General features: G+C 33.2%; 1 protein-coding gene across 2 annotated transcripts; it reads left to right on the top strand.

Moving 5' to 3' along the window:
• Positions 1 to 729: 729 nt before the first annotated feature.
• On the top strand, positions 730 to 15575 carry ezra (ezrin a). 2 transcript variants are annotated; one of them, XM_042742735.1, is made up of 13 exons: positions 730 to 939; positions 4948 to 5031; positions 6743 to 6838; positions 7826 to 8100; positions 9564 to 9647; positions 9733 to 9879; positions 10179 to 10275; positions 11649 to 11812; positions 12120 to 12250; positions 12792 to 12952; positions 13081 to 13173; positions 13301 to 13576; positions 14771 to 15575. In XM_042742735.1, the coding sequence occupies exons 1-13, from the start codon at positions 928 to 930 to the stop codon at positions 14933 to 14935; spliced, it is 1785 nt and encodes a 594-aa protein (XP_042598669.1). In that variant the 5' UTR covers positions 730 to 927; the 3' UTR covers positions 14936 to 15575. The 2 variants fall into 2 exon arrangements, with proteins under 2 accessions (XP_042598669.1, XP_042598670.1); XM_042742736.1 differs by lacking the exons at positions 730 to 939; positions 6743 to 6838; positions 7826 to 8100 and having other exon boundaries at positions 4973 to 5031.
• The last annotated feature ends 1562 nt before the right edge of the window (positions 15576 to 17137 follow it).

Genomic DNA, 17137 nt, shown 5'->3' with positions numbered 1-17137 from the left:
CCGGATCATAAGAGTCATTTTGTTCGTGGATCAGGTGAGATAAAAAAAAAAAAAAAATTGAAATAAAATATATTGTTGATAGAAATTTGATAGGAAATACAGGAGATTTTTTGTTTACATCATTGCAATTACTAAGCTAGCTACTAATTATTAAGCTAATTTTTAGTAGACGTATTAATCTTTTTTAATAATCTTTTTTGAAGTGTAAGCTAATTTAATAGCCTATTGCTTTAGCATTTAAATAAATATAATAATATAAATAATAATAATAATAATAATAATAATAATAAATTTAAAATAAAGTTTTGCTTGAAAGGTGTTCTTATGCTATACTCATTTAAAATAAATGCTTTTAAATAATTTTTAATTTTAAATAAATTACTTTCTGATTAACATTTTCTATATTTTTTGACATTTAAAGAATTGTAGTCCTCTTAAGTGTTCAAATACTTTCTGGGCATGAATGTTTGTTTATTAGCCTACCTGTAGCTCACTAAAGTAGCCTACAGAAAATGCCCAGATATCCACCTTGCAGTAGATTATCACCCTCAACCGCGCCCATGTTTTCTCCTCGCAGTGTGTGTAAATGGACTGTAATGTTGTAATGTGACAGCGAGCTGTAAAAGAGCTTCTATCATTGTTAACGACGCGACAAATATCCTCCAAGTCAACGTCAACGAGGCTGTGAACGCGCTGTAGTTCTGGTCGCGAGCCCGATCAAAGGTCGATGTTACAGCGCAGGTGCACTGTGAGCAGAGCTGCTGGCACTCTTTAACTCCAGAGGTCTAACTAACTTATCGTGCTAGGTATCGCTGGGGCGAGGCTTTGACACCATCTATCGAAAATGACTCAGAAATGAGTCTCTAGCGTTCGCTGTTCAGATCGGTCGCGAGCTCTTCTTCTCCTGGTCCAAACACAAGCCTGACAATGCCTAAGCCTGTAAGTAGTTACTTTCTTTTTATTAAACGTAAAGATTTATTACATAAAGAATAAAACGGGATAACAATGCCATAAATGAGAATAAATATGTAAATGATCAGTGTTACACAAGTGATCTTTCTTGTGTACAATACCTCATATTAATCCATTTACTTACATCTAGAATAATGTATGTTTATTGTTGATAAATTTGAAGGATTCTGTCTTGTTTTGTGGTTTTGTATGTGACTTAATAGCAGGCCTCTTGTCATAAAGACTCACATTACAAAAGAAGTTTCATAGCTTTACATTAGTTTCTCATATTTAATTCAATATTTCCATAATGTGTTCTGATTGACCTTAAAATCAACAGTGTTTAAAGAAAGGAGAACCTTTCGCAGTTAAATCAAGATAAAGCAGCAATTTATTACTAGATTGCCTCATTTTACAATGTTGAGGAGTAACACTGTGTAGCCTTATTGATGGTTATGATTAGTGGTTATACTTGGAATGTATATCCTTTTGTATATTTCAAGGCGTTGTGAATACCTCTGATCTCTTTAGCAGGATACTAACTATTAATTTGATGGTTAACATACTTCAGTATGAGTCTTTACACATTAACTAGACTTTTAGACAATGAGGATGAATTTATGCTGTGCTCATCTGCGCAGAATGCCGCATAAGTAAAAGATTAGCTAGATGCAGATTGTTCTGCTGTGAACATACTTTTGACTTTGACTATTTGAATACCAGGATGTAACGTCACTCTAATTATTGCCCTTAACATTCAAGAGAGATAAAGCTGGTAAACCACCTTATTCAAAAAGGTTTTTTATTTCCTTATTTGTAAATATTTGAGATATTTTATTGGTAAGAGTGGAATGTTGAAGTGTATATTTTCATTATGGATCTATTCTAATACATAAACTATTAAGATATATAATAATACAGTGTAAAAAACACACAAAAATGTTGTAATATTGCAACCATTGTTGTATTTTATTATTAATTAGCACCCTTATCAATAAGTGTCCGGGAGAAATATGGAAATATAGCATTCCTGTGGTAGAATAGCACATTATAATTGAATCAAATTGTTAAAATCAAATAAAAAATCTCCCATTATAACATACATTGTCTATTATCAAACATTGCAATTGTTGTAGTTCATTAAAAGTTGTCCTATAAAATGTATGTATTGAAATCTGTAAAAAAAAAAAAAAAAAAAAAAAAAAAAGTAAAAAAAAAAATAAATAAAAATAAAAAAAAAGTTTGATCACACATACTTTAACCTCATTTTTATTGTAATTATTGTAAATGCAGCTTTTATGAGCTCATAAATTGGGGGATGGGATATTTGTACTTGTACTGTGTGACACTGCAAAATCATTAAAAGAAACTGTGATTTAAAATGATTAAAAGTTTAAAAGAAATTGTGTAATTTTTTTCTATTATACAAACATATAAATTTTAACCAGAAAGTGCATTCACCATGTCCAGTTGTAAATTACCCAAATAGATGTATTAAATCTGATATGGACCAAAAGCTTCTTTTAGCCTGGGAAGAAGTACTTGAGCACAAACACTTATCTGTGATTTGAGGAGTGTGGGTTAGCACCGGCTTGTGAGCCTGTACCCATCAGGCAAATGAGACATGCAGGTTTAGCCGTCACGCTGTGTTATGACGTATTTGGTTAGATAAATTTTCAGCTCTGATGGTTGCTCATGGAAATGGTGACTGCTGGATTAAACAGCAGGACTCACGCAGTCAGGTCCATTGTTAGGACAAATCCAACCGAGAGGACAAGCTTTGAAGATTATAGATTATATCTGCCATGCTGGCATTGGGAGTCATGCTTATTTTCTCTGAAAATGCCAATAATAAGCAGCTTGTTTGCCTCTTACTGACAAGACCCAAAAGATTTTTGAAAGTATGTGTTATTCAGTGTATAGTGCTAATTATGCATAGTTATCATATATAGAGATCCCATAGTGGCAGCAGTGATTTAAACTCTTTTGAAAGAGTTGCAAGCCTATTGTGCCTTATCTTAGGGCTTGCTGATAAAGGTCCATTCACATTATGTCACACTGATAGTCAGGATACTCAAAAGATTGGAGACATTGTACTTTCTATTTTATTGTAATTTATATTAACATCTTTAGACTTGATTACTAGCTAAATATGAGGTTGAGAATCTAAGTGGATAAATTCACCAGTTTATTGATTTTTAGCATAAATTACAAAATCGTACATGTATTTTCTTTTAAATGTAATAGATTTTCACCATAATTACAGTGGTAATTCAGAATTAAATTAAATTGTAGCTGAAAAAAGTAATGGATTTCTATTTTAAGTGAGATAAAATAAAATATGAAAAATCATCAAATTTTAAAAAAAATCTATAAAAAATAATCAAACGAATTGGGGTCAGATTTGCTTTTTTGAAAGCATGAATAGGTTATACTTTCATTCATCAAGAATGCATTAAATTGATCAATTGTAATAGTAAAGACATTTATAATGTCACTAAAGTTTTTTTTATTTCAAAGAAATGCTGGTATTTTGAAAATGTATAATGGTTTTCACAAATATATTTAGACGCATAACTGGTTTGACAATAATAATAAATCTTGAGGAGCAAATCAGCATTGAAGACTGAAGTAATGGCTGCTGAAAATTAATCTTTGCCATCACATTGCATTTTAAAATATTCTATAAAAGAAATCAGTTTAAATAACTGTAAAATATTTATTTTTGCTCTTTATTTATTCTAAAATAAATGCAGCCTTGGTGAGCATAATAGACTTTCAAAAACAATCAATCAATCAAATAAAACCTTTTAACCAGTAATGTGTATTAAACTAAGCCCTATTCAAGGTAATCAACAAGTTTTATATAGATTTTATCTATATTTCATCACACAATTATTCAGTGTTTTTTTTTTTTTTTTTTTTTTTTTACAAGGTTTTTTTTTTTTTTTCTACAGTGTACCATTAATGGTTGCTCGCAGATATTTATAGAATTTGAAGTAGTGAAAATTGTTGCAACTTTGTATTGTCAGCAGCAGGTGCCAAAAGTTCTAGAGTAGGTGACCAATTCTGTTCTAAACATGCAGATCATTAACTTGCTGATGTGGCGAAATACTAACACCAGGGTGTAACAGTTATTGCAGTGTGAGTATTATAGCAGTTGTCACTTTTCTCATGATTAGAGCCACTAAATGTGCTAATCCTGGATATATGAAGTTCATTTGTTTAAGATTTGCGAATAACAGGAAGAAAGTGTTGAACTGAAATGTTGATGGGTCTTGCTAACTGAAAATAACTTTGCTAACGTTTGTTGCTCAAGTTTGAAGGGTTTATCTTTACAGCTCTAGAGTAAGTTCACATGAAGGTTGTGCAACTTTGACGATGCTTGTTAGTCTCTGTCAAGGTTCACTGGGTTGTTATGAAAGCTTGTATAAAGTGTGCTGGACTGAAGCGTGAACTTGAACAAGAGATTTTTACCATAGATTTAATGGAATCTCCTCTAGACACTGATTTTTAGCTTGTTATACCTTTAAGTACAAGTATGTTTGCAAAAGTATTTTTCGTTTGTTCTTTGTACAAAATCTAAACCTAAACCTCATAGATTATCAAAAATGTTATGTTAACATCGATTAATAATTTCACACCCATGAATGCCCGTTGAATCTGTTGAAATCATCTTCGTTGTTGTCAGTCACGTGGAGGATGTTACACAATGCAGAACTGTTATAAGACTTTATTGCTATAGTGGCTTTGTAGAATGGCATGACATTTAGGTAACATGCCTCTGATAGCTGATGTTCCAACTGCTGTGATATAAAAAAACTGATATGACAATGGTGTAATATAATTAAGGTTTAGTGTGTGAAATATTAAAACATTTTTGGCCCACAAATCTTTTGTTCTGCTGTAATGGTACAGTATATGTTATATTTCTGTACAAATACCATAGTTGATTCAGTGACATTAAAAACACTCACTTATGTTCGTTCTCTGCAGATCAATGTTCGTGTCACCACAATGGATGCCGAGCTGGAATTTGCAATCCAGTCGGTTACAACAGGCAAACAGCTCTTTGAGCAGGTGAGCAGTGGTCAGATAATCCTCCTGATTGTTTATTAAAGCTACGCCAGTGAGTTGGCATGTGAAGAATCTTGGTAACACTTTAGTATAGGGAACAATTCTCACTATTATTTAGTTGCTTATTAACATGCCTATTATTAAAATATTGGCTAAAGTACATATACTGCATGACCATATTCTACATCCCTATTCCTGCCCAATACCTAAACTTAACTTAACTACCTTAATTGTTAATAAGCAGCAAATTAGGAGTTTATTAAGGTCGTAGCTAATGGTTTGTTAATGGCAAGAACTGAACCTTAAAATAAAGTGTGACTGAGAGTAAATGTAGGAAAAACTAGAATTACTTTTAGCAATATATATATATAAAAAAAACACTTACTGGACTGAAGCAACTTTATATTTACTTGATTATCCATACAGTATTTTTTAGAAAACAACCATGTGAGTATTGATGCAGTAAATATGATGCAGCAGGCTTTTGTGGAACATTATTTGAACATTTATTATGTTTTTTGGAAGTAACAGTGTTACTGTTATTTTACAGTACATATACTTACAGTGTACTTACCCTGGAAAGTACTTAATATTACAAGGTAACAAAATGGGTTAAGGGTAGGTTTAGGGGTAGGTTCAGGGTTAGTACCTAGTTATTACCCAGTTATTGAGATTGTTATAATAAGTACATAGTATGTACACACAGAAAAGGACTGGTAAATAAAGTGCTACTGATAACTGATATAACAGATATTTATATGCTATGCTGTTATAAAAATCTCATTGATTTACAATTACACATAATTTAATCTTAATTTTTAGTTATATAAATATCAGCAGCTGCACCAAATTGCATACTTTTGCTCAGTTTGGGCCTCTGAATTAAAATGTATCAAATATAATATTCCGCTAAAGGTTTAATAAACGGTTCAGTTTTTAAAACGTGAGAATTGTCTAACTACGATTGCATATGTCAGTCTTTACAGGGTTAAACTAAAAGCTAAATTCCCTCCACTTTATATACACATGAGCAATCAAGTTTGTAGTTTCACATTGCATGCTGGGAAAATAACTCACCAAGATTCTCACCAAACTATGAATACCTCCTAACAAGCGGATAGGCACTTGCATAAACATAGTACTTGCATACTATTTTTACTACTTTGCACTACTATGCAATCTTAATGCACTACTTTTGTTCTATTACAATGACTCATCAACGTGTAGCAACTTGTATCTCTTTGAAAAAAAACAACTCTCTTTTTTTGTAACGAAACTTTGTAACTAATTGCAAAAGCATTTTTCTTACCTAAGTCACACCCGAATCCATGCTCATAGTCACTGGGTGTAAATCATTTTTCAGATACTGTTGAGATTAGTAATGGTAAACTACATTGTTATATGGTGATTGGTGAGGCATACAAGGTGGAGGACACCGTCTCTGCCTATTTGCACACACCTAACTGATAAGAGGTCTGGATGGGTGGTATTTCCCCTCCCTGTTGATAGCATGAACTTGTAGAGTTCCTATTCTAATCTACTAAGACTAGAGACTCCCGTTGTTTGAGCTACAACATAACGTCATGCTTATCAAGTGCTGAGGTGATTAGCTATATGTTTTCAATGTACGCCATAGTCGATATCACAGTTTATACTCATACATTTAGCATGCATATTACTGGTTGATTTTTATCCTCTGTGTTGATGCATTCAGGTGGTGAAGACGGTGGGTTTGCGTGAGATCTGGTATTTTGGCCTGCAATACACAGACACCAAAGGCTTTCTGACATGGCTGAAACTGGACAAAAAGGTATTCTTGATTTTGTAGAGGAAATATATATATATTTGAAAATTTCCTGTACTATATTGTTAGACAAGAAATAATGCTTAATATTAACTATGCTTGGATTAACGTTAATAATACGTTAATAATATGTTAATAACATATTAATAATGCATTAACATGAATGATATGCGCAGGCAATTCTAAAGTGGTCAATTAAAGGCTTAATTTCATTATTCTAACAATTTTCGAATATAATACATGACAAACATATTATTAAGTATTAAACTTTGGTGCATAACTTGCTTGCCCCATTTGACATGAATGCTACCATAAATTATGTAGCGTAATGAGGAGGGAATTGATATCGCTTGCATTTGAGACTAAAGAATAGACTAAATAATCCTAAAGATTTACTGGCACGCAAACCACATCTACAGACTAAAATATCATAAAGGTGGGAGTGGGCTTTTTTGATCTGAGTCAGCATTTAACCACCCTAGCAACCAGCCAAATACCCTAGAAACAGCACAGGAACATTCAAACAACATGTTATCTATGGGTGGAGATGTAGGTGTTAGTGTTATTTTACTACTCTCTCTTTCTAGAATGTGATTGCATTTGTTAAATGCTTGCAACATATGATACATTTGAAAAATATTAAAATTGTTGCTTGTAATGCAGTTACATTTAGGTTTTAAAACAATACTTCAAATGGTTATCTGCATTGTATCATAGTATCTAAATAAACATAGTACTAAGCATTGCCATATAGTCATTCATTTTGTATATTAATACTCCATATCACAAAATGTTCATGTTATAAACAGATGGGAGGAAAATTTGTATTTGAATGCTTTGGTGAGCAAACACAAAATTTCTTGGGGGAACCTAAAAAAGATATGAAAACAGAATTTTTACCTACCATCTCAAATGATTTTCATTGCCAATTTTGAATTCACTAAAGTCTTGTGCGCCACAACCCAACATTAATTCTTCATTATGAATTCATAGGTGTCTTCTCAAGAGGTGAAGCAAGAGAACCCTCTGCAGTTTAAGTTTCGGGCCAAGTACTACCCTGAAGATGTGTCTGAGGAGCTGATTCAGGACATCACAAAGAAGCTTTTCTTCCTGCAAGTGAAGGAAGGCATCTTGAGCGATGAGATCTACTGCCCTCCAGAGACAGCCGTTCTGCTGGCTTCCTATTCTGTTCAGGCCAAGTTTGGAGACCACACACCAGAAACACACAAACCTGGATACCTAATGAGCGAGCGGCTTCTGCCTCAGAGGTGAGTGGGGAAACTGCTCAAAAAACATTCATTCAGTGCCTTCTAATGATTCAGCCATTTTGAAATGACTCACATAAGAGGTGCTTCTTCATGTTCCTGGAGGTCTACTTCCCTGCAGAGTTCAGTTCCAGTCCTGCTCCAACACACCTGTTTGTAATTATCAAGTGTTCTCGAAGATCTTAATTATCTGGGTCAGGTGTATTTGATTGGGTTTGGTGCTGAACTTTGCAGGAAGGTTTCCAGAAGATCTAGGAATATAATTGAGCAACCCTGGCTTAAATAGGTTACTTAGTAAAAAAAATAAAAATAAAAAAAATAATTTAACTTTTTTTATCCCCCCCCCCAAAAAAGGAGTTAATAGTGTGCAAAGAAAATGCATATTTTTAAATCAGCATATTAAAATCAAGTTGGCTAAACAACATATTTCCATTACAAATGCCAAACCTGACATCATTTGGACATGTCAGCAGAATGTAGAGTTTTTTAATCACAAACACAATTATCAGAATTGAACATAATTTTACAAGGTGTAATGGTAACTTGTTACAATAAAATACTTTATTCAGAATTTTTTGAAAGCACTTTACTATTGTTACTTCATAATAATGTTAAAATGAAAATAACCATATAAATATACACTTATCTATGCTTATTGTTGGTGCTACTTCTCTAAAAAAATCTTTTTAGGTATGTTTTTAAGACTTTTATTCAGCTTTATTATTCATTAACATAAACACAAACATTTACAATGATGTTACGTAAAATTACACCATGTGTGAAAATTAAAATAAAATTAACAACACTTAAAATACATAAAGTTGCAAGTTTAACAAGCATATTTATTTATTTATTAAAAATATTATAATATTAATATAGAATATATAATATATTAATATATAATATTATTAAAATTTCTTTAAATTGTTGTTTTTAGAATATAATAATCTACAAAGAATTTGCAAATGCATTGGCATGTTTTGACCACTTTCACTTACTGATAAAGAAAACTGAGACTCTGAGGACCCTTAATAGACAAAAAAAAAAAAAAAAAAAAGTGAGAAGACAAAAATAGAAACAAATGTTTTTGTAACTTATTGATGAAAAATGTGTGCAGTTTTTATTATGTGACATCTTGAAAATGTAATTCATATTTATAATATATCATATTTTAGCCACAAATATATTTATGTAATATGGTCACAACATTTTAGTAATTTTAGTCATTCTACCACAACCCACATGAAAAATAATCATGACTTTATTATAGTAAAAGTAGTGACTATGGTTTTTGGTGGATTGATTACCATTTGTGTAAACACAGTTTTACAATAAATACTATGGTTAAACTATGGTTAGTGTAGCAAAACCGTGGTTAATTTATGGTTACCATAGTTTATTTGTAGTAAAACCATGGTTAATTTTCAAAATGGAAGGTGTGTTGATTTGATGTTCTGTGTTTTCAGAGTTCTTGACCAGCACAAACTCTCTAAAGAGCAATGGGAGGAGAGGATCCAGATTTGGCACGAGGAGCACAGAGGCATTCTCAAGTGAGTCGGACTTATATACTCTCCATTCAGCTCATCTTTGTGTCATTGCACAAGCTTATCATTTCTTTGAATTTTATGCCACCAGGGAAGATGCCGTGCTGGAGTATCTAAAGATCTCACAGGATTTAGAAATGTATGGCGTCAACTATTTCGACATCAAGAACAAGAAAGGAACAGACCTGTGGTTAGGAGTAGATGCTTTGGGACTTAACATCTATGAAAAAGATGACAGGTAAGCACTTTTTGTGAGCCAGGCCTGATTGTTTAGAAACAGTGTCTGGCTGGTTGGGGATATTGGGGTCAGCTGTCATGACCGTGTGGTTAATGACCTGCAGAGTAACTCTCCAAACCCACAACAAGCCAAACAAGTCAACACGAACACATAGTGCTTACTACTGAGAGGTCGTTGCACCCAAGGACTAATGGACCACAAAGTCTGGGATTTTTGTAATGTTTGTTGACAATTACAGTAAAAAAATGACAAAACTGTCAGTTGCCTGAAATTAATTTTGGCTGTTCTTCATTGCTCAGGTTGACTCCAAAAATTGGATTTCCTTGGAGTGAAATAAGGAACATCTCATTCAATGACAAGAAGTTCATAATCAAACCCATTGACAAAAAAGCTCCCGTAAGTCTTTGCATGAATGATTTTATGTATTTTTCACACCTGAAACTATTGTATGTGGGCCAATGGCAAATAACAGCACTGAAGATGAAGGCAAAATCTAAAAAAAAAACAAGTTTAAAATATATGTGTCAAGTTTGTTGAAATTAACTCTTTGTATTTATGCTAGTTTTGCATGTTTTGCAAACACTTTTATACATTTTCATAAAAAGTAAAATTTAAATGATTAAATGATAATTGTCATGTGGTTTAACCATCAACAGTAAAATAATGTATTTTCCTAACACCTTGAATAGATAAGTGAACATATCTTAAGCAGTATTTTTTTCAAAACGTTTTAAATAAATGTTAAAATTGTAAAGATAGATAGATAAATAGATAGATAGATAGATTGATAGATAGATTGATTTATTTGATGTTATGCATCCAAAAGATATCACAATGAATTGTAATTCAGAATTTAAGCATTTTTCATATGACAAGAGTATTAAAGTGTATAAGGTTTTTTTTTTTTTTTGGTAACACCTCAGTATAGGGACTCATTCTCACTATTAACTAGTTGCTTATTAGCATGCCTGTTATTAATATATTGGCTGTTTATTAGTGCTTATAAAGCACATATTCTGCATGACCATATTCTACATCCCTAACCCAATACCTAAACTTGACGTTTATTGAGACAAAAGTCATAGTTAATGGTTTGCAAGAATTGGACCTTTAATGGGCCATCAGATGCAAAATTGACTTTTACATGTTGTTTGAACATAAATGTGTGTTTGTACACATCCAACCTATAATGATAAAAATCCACCCAGTGTTTTTTAAAATCCCTATAAATAATATCCCCTTTCTCAAATCAAGCCGATCTCAGGCCCCTCCCATGATAGTTGATTGACACTGACGTTTTACCTTCGACCTGCCCTGAAGTGAGTATAAGGGTTTTTATGAATCTTTGCAAATCGCCTTTCTTAATAATGTGCTAGTTAGCAAGTTCCGTGGCTAAAGTTTACAGTCTCTCAGTGAACAGATAGTCACCCCACAGAAGAGAGGGGCGTGGTCAGCAGAGCTCATTAGCATTTAAAGAAACATGCACTAAAATGGCTTGCTGTGTGCAGAGCTGTTTTTGACAGCGTAAAAAGGGTGTTGTTTTACACTACCAATTAGAACTTTTAACCAAAGTATGTTATAGACATTTCATTAAGACCCTAAAGAATTATATCAACTTGTGGAAAATGGGCATCCGATGACCCCATTAAAATAAAGTGTGACCCTTTTTTTTTCAATCAAGAAGGCTGGTTGGAATATATTTGACACATTATTTATGCAAAAGACATTATGAAATATGACACATTCTGTTCTCTCTCTTGTTCTTACAGGACTTTGTGTTCTATGCATCTCGTCTGCGCATTAACAAGCGCATCCTGCAGCTGTGCATGGGAAACCATGAACTTTACATGCAGCGCAGGAAACCTGATACTATTGAGGTGCAGCAGATGAAGGCTCAAGCCAGGGAGGAGAAACACCAGAGACAGATGGAGAGGTGAGGACACAATATTCATAGCCCAGAGTGAGTCATTATATAGCGATGACCAGCTGCCCTGATGAGCGAAACAAGACACCAGGAAAGTCAGGGCACTAATTTTATAACTTTTATTGACCAGTAAACATGCAAACATACATGTATACATACATAAATACATAAATTAAATAAAAAAATTTTTTATTTAAAATATATATTTTTATTTTAGGTTTTTTTTTTTTTTTTTTTTTTTTTTTTAGGTTTTTTTTTTCCCATTAAGGGTACATTATTAAATGTTTTGCTGCTTTGCTACCTGTTTTCTTCCCAGAGCCCAGCTAGAAAATGAGAAAAAGAAAAGGGAGACAACGGAGAGAGAAAAGGAGAGGGTGGAGAGAGAGAAGCAGGAGATGATGATGAAGCTTCTTCAGTTTGAAGAGCAGACCAAAAAGGTTGAAAGAGGTAAGAAAATATAACTACATATCTGATCTCTTTAAAAAAGTACTACATATTTTCTTAAATGATCTTGTTTGAAATTAACTTTGAAATCTCATTGAAAACTGGAATGATCTTGTATCACCCTGAAGGTATATATATATAATTAACTTTGAAATCTCATTGAAAACTGGATATATTATATATATATATATATAATCTTGTATCACCCTGAAGGTATATATATATAAATAATTTTTAAATATTTTTTAATTTTTAAATAATAAAACTTACATTGCATTATCACATTGCACATTTTATTGTATGTTGAATATATATTTAATTAAATTTAGTTTTAAATATTTAATAGTTTAAAAAACATAAAAAATAATTATTTGTAATAATGCTAATTATTATTATGATTATTATATTGCATGTTTTATACAAAATGTTTCACTGCAGAATGCTGTGATTGACCACCATATACTAGCGCATGCTTGCAATAACCAATGTGTTGTATAAATGAATGACTGCTGCCCCCTAACGGTTGATTTTGTGTATTGTTCAGATCTGAAAGAGCAGTTTGAGAGGGCACGGATACTGGAGGAAGAGAGGCGGCGGGTGGAGGAGGAGGCGGCACGTCTGGAGGCTGAGAGACAGGCGGCGCTGATGGCTAAAGAAGAGCTGGCCAGGCAAGCTGAGGACCAGATGAAAACTCAGGAGCAGCTGGTGAGCGGGAGACACCTTCACAAACACAAAACGCACCTTAAACAGTCACAGTCTACATATACTGTGATGAACTGTAGGGAAGAACTTTTATTTAAAGTGAACTGAAGCTTGATTTTTTAAATAAATAGGCAGCAGACCTGGCAGAATACACTGCAAAGATTACCTTGCTGGAGGAAGCCAGGAGAATCAAGGAAGAAGAAGCCAATGAATGGCAGAACAGGGTGAGTTTTGAACAGTGTACACTACTAGGTTCATGAAGATTTTTTAATGTATCTATTGTTGAAATCATAAAAGTAGGAAATATAGATACATTTTTCTTCTTATAATGGACCTCTTCGATTCTCTCAGGCTAAAGAGGTACAGGACGATTTGGAAAAGACCCGTGAGGAGTTGCAGCATGTTATGTCGTCTCCTGTGGTTGCTGCCCCCATGGCTGCACCCATGGCTGCGCCCATGGCCCGGGCCATGATGGAGGAACCCCTGGAGAACGATCATGATGATCATGAGGAGAACAACAGCACCTACAGTGCTGAGCTGCAGGTGGAGGGCATTGAGGACCACCGCAACGAAGAGGAGCGCATCACAGAGGCAGAGAAGAACGAGCGCGTGCAGAAACAGCTCATGGTAACATGCCTATCACATTTCCTCAAGCACGAATACGGATTAGTAGCAAGGATTGCGATTCATTCCAATCATTCACCGAATTCTGAAAAACAACTAAAACACATCCAGATTCATTCATTGATTCAGTAGCTACTTCTGGAGGTTCTGCAGTTTTTGAGGATTATGATTTATTTTAGAATTCATTCAAGAGATTTGTTCAACACGAAGAGACGTTCGCGATTAAAACTAGTCTTATCTTATTTTCAGTTACATACATAACACTTGTATTGGGGATTTTGATTCATCTCTGTGATTCACTGAATCTTTTGAACAAACAGATCCAGATTGGTTCACTGATTTGTTCAGTAACTATTTCTAGAAGTTATATATTTTATGTTTTGAGGAGTTTGAGTCATTTATTCAGGAGATTCATTTAAAAACAGAATTGTTCACAATTTGATCCTTTTTAAGTTCATTCACATTCATATACACACTTAACACTTACTTGCAGCAGGGATTTTGATTAATCTCAGTGATTCATTGAATCTTTTGAAAACCTAAAAAGAGATTCATTCACTGATTCATTCAGTAACCATTCAAGAGAGGTTACATTTTTACACCAGTGGATTGTGTCCAGTGATTTATTTTTTTGAAGATTCTTGAATGTTCATATCATTCATTCAGGAGATTAGATTTTTTTTGTTGTTTTGATTGTTTTTTTGATGATTTTTTAAGTTTTTTTTTTATGTTATTTTTGTGTAGGTTGTTATTTAGGTGGTTGGTTGTCAATAGGTTTTTTTTTTGTTTTTGTTTTTTAGCATTATGAGTCATTTTAGCATTTGTTTTGTAGATTTCTTCAAAAAGATAGATTCGTTCCTTATTAGTCTTTCGGGACTCATTATTATCCTTTCGTTCTCAGTGACTCAAATCAGTGACTATAAAGAAATAAAAAAATCAGATTTGTTCAGAGAGCTGAGTGTTTCAAGCCTCATTAAAAGACATGCTTTATTGACACAGAGTGTATTTGAACAACACTCCACATTCATTTGATTCATTAATGAACAACACATCTCGTTCAGTGGACTGATCTCAAATCAATACTTTCAGATCAGGAGCTATTTGTTCAGTTACACAACATACATATCTCAATTTTTAATTTCAGTTGTCCCATTTGGGATGTACATTGTGACTAACTGTATCTTAACTTGATTTTAGGCCCTGAGCTCTGAGCTGGCCGAGGCGCGAGATGACTCTAAGAAGACTAAGAACGACATTCTGCACAATGAAAATGTACAAGCCGGGAGGGACAAGTACAAGACGCTGCGTCAGATCCGCATGGGCAACACCAAGCAGAGAATAGATGAGTTCGAAGCCTTATAATGGCTGATAAATTCTCCAATAAAAGCCGAGTACCAGCAGCACTTGCTGTTCAAAGGTGAATTTATCTAATTGCCACAAATGGCCTCATTTGTCCTTGTCATTGAAAAGACTGGATTATTTACACAGTCTGTACACACTACACAAGTAGTGTAGGTTTTTTTTTCTTTTTTCTGACAAATATGGAAAACACAGGCACTAAAATTATATGTGTATGTTGTTCAAGTTTGCATTGAGAACACTCTTGAGATCTTATTTATGCTAACTGTGCCAAAGGCTTTGGCTTGAGAAATCATGTCATCTTATATGGGAACCTTTTTATTAGTGCTAACTTAAGATCTTTTGCATTCAAAATGTGGTGGAGCTTCATGTTGTGTCCTGAAACATTCACATCACTTGCTCACAAAATGGAGGTTTTATGTTTAAAAAGGCTGAAAAGGACAAATCCAAAAACAAAAAGTGAAAATATATTATGATAGAGAATTATAGATAATTATCTAAAACATGAATGTGATCAAATAGTGGCCATAGCAAACAAGTCAATGGTTTTTAACAGATTTTGATTAAAGAAATGCTACATAGTAAATTAGATTTGTATATTTTCTATGTAAAATTTTAAAATAAATATATTGATTTGAATTAATTCTGCTGTCTGGTTACTGTGGGACGTAATTATTTTTAATGTTTTGGTAAAGGTTTTTTTTTTTTAAATAAAAGAAAAAAAATGCAATCTAGGAAGACAGGAGCACGATGTCTTGACAGTGGGATTGTTCAGAATAGCAGAAAGGTTTGCGTTGTCTGTTTACCCAGATGTCCTCCACTTATGCTGTAACCATTAAAAGAGCTACAGTTTCATTCGCAGTGATGCACAGAGAAGCTGTTAAAGTCAAATTGTTATGCAAAGGGTGCGCCTGCAAAAGCTCACAAGGACCACTGATATTTACTCAAGGACTAGAGTGTTAATTGTGTTGCTAGACTACAATTTATGAAGCCTGGAAACCATTTGTTGAAATATGCAAAGGGTCAGCTAACAGTGCACAGGTTCAGGATTACTGTGTTCCATTGGAAAATGTTTCACCCTTAATTAGTGGGTTAGTTCCCTGAAAGCCTCCCATAAAAAATATTCCATACTTGTGCAGTGTTGTGACCACAAATTATATTGGTAAGACATTACCAACTTACTTACTGATTATTAGATACAATTATTACATTCAGGAATCTGTGCATGTGCAGAATGTTGTGAATTATATTAATAAGACAACTTTTATAATACGTTTTTTTTATTGGCGATACCTTATGTGACTGATTATTAGATCATTTTTTTTCAATTTAGGAATCTGTGCAGTATGTTGTAACTAGAAATAATATTGGCATTAATAAAGCACAAGCAAACTCTTAAGCAAAAATTATCTGCAGAGCTGGATTTAACCCATGCTGTGCTGAAAATCCTGTACATAATTTGGTGTTTATGGTCAAAAATAGCTAGTTTATTAAAACTGCTTGTAAGTCTCTCATTATGCTATTGGCAAATTTTGGATTCAAGCTTTGGAATCATGTTTTCTTTGCATTTTTTTTTATACTGATTGGTCATACTCCTAGTTGACCTGAGCTTATATGCACCTCAGTTTTTGAGTAAGAAAAAAAAAACATTATTTGTAGATAATTTTGGCAATGTTTACTAAAAAAAGAGATCTATAAGTTCAGATCTGTATGGCGTGTGAATGATCAGCTCCAAAAAGAAGTTCCACAAGTTGATAAAAACATTTAATACAATATTTGGTACTAATATAACCTAACAAGACATTTATAAGCAATGTTTTGTATGCCAGTCATTTTTGACCAGGAACAAGTGTAACTGGATAGGGGAAAATAATCCACAACAAGTACAAAAATTATGAATTTGTTATACCCTGAATGAAGTTGTTTTGACCTGTGAGCAAAGTCACTAAGTTTTAGTCCATTTGTAGGAAAAAAACAAGACTGTAACACAGTATATTGGGATTAAAGCTTATTTAGAAAATAAAATAAATAAAATAAAACAATCTGTTTTTTTATGTAAAAGAATAGGTGTCTATGTTACACAGCATTTATAGCATTAATAGTAATAGCTTCTTAAAATAAAGGTTCTTTGTGACATCAATGGTTCCATAAAGAACATTTAACATCAATGGAACCGTTCCAATCCAAAAAAGGTTCTTTGTAGTG

This window comes from Cyprinus carpio, chromosome B17 (assembly GCF_018340385.1).
Source record: "Cyprinus carpio isolate SPL01 chromosome B17, ASM1834038v1, whole genome shotgun sequence".
Lineage (NCBI taxonomy): Eukaryota > Metazoa > Chordata > Actinopteri > Cypriniformes > Cyprinidae > Cyprinus > Cyprinus carpio.
Note: the sequence above shows the minus strand (reverse complement) of the source record. Positions and strands in the feature narration are given on the sequence as shown.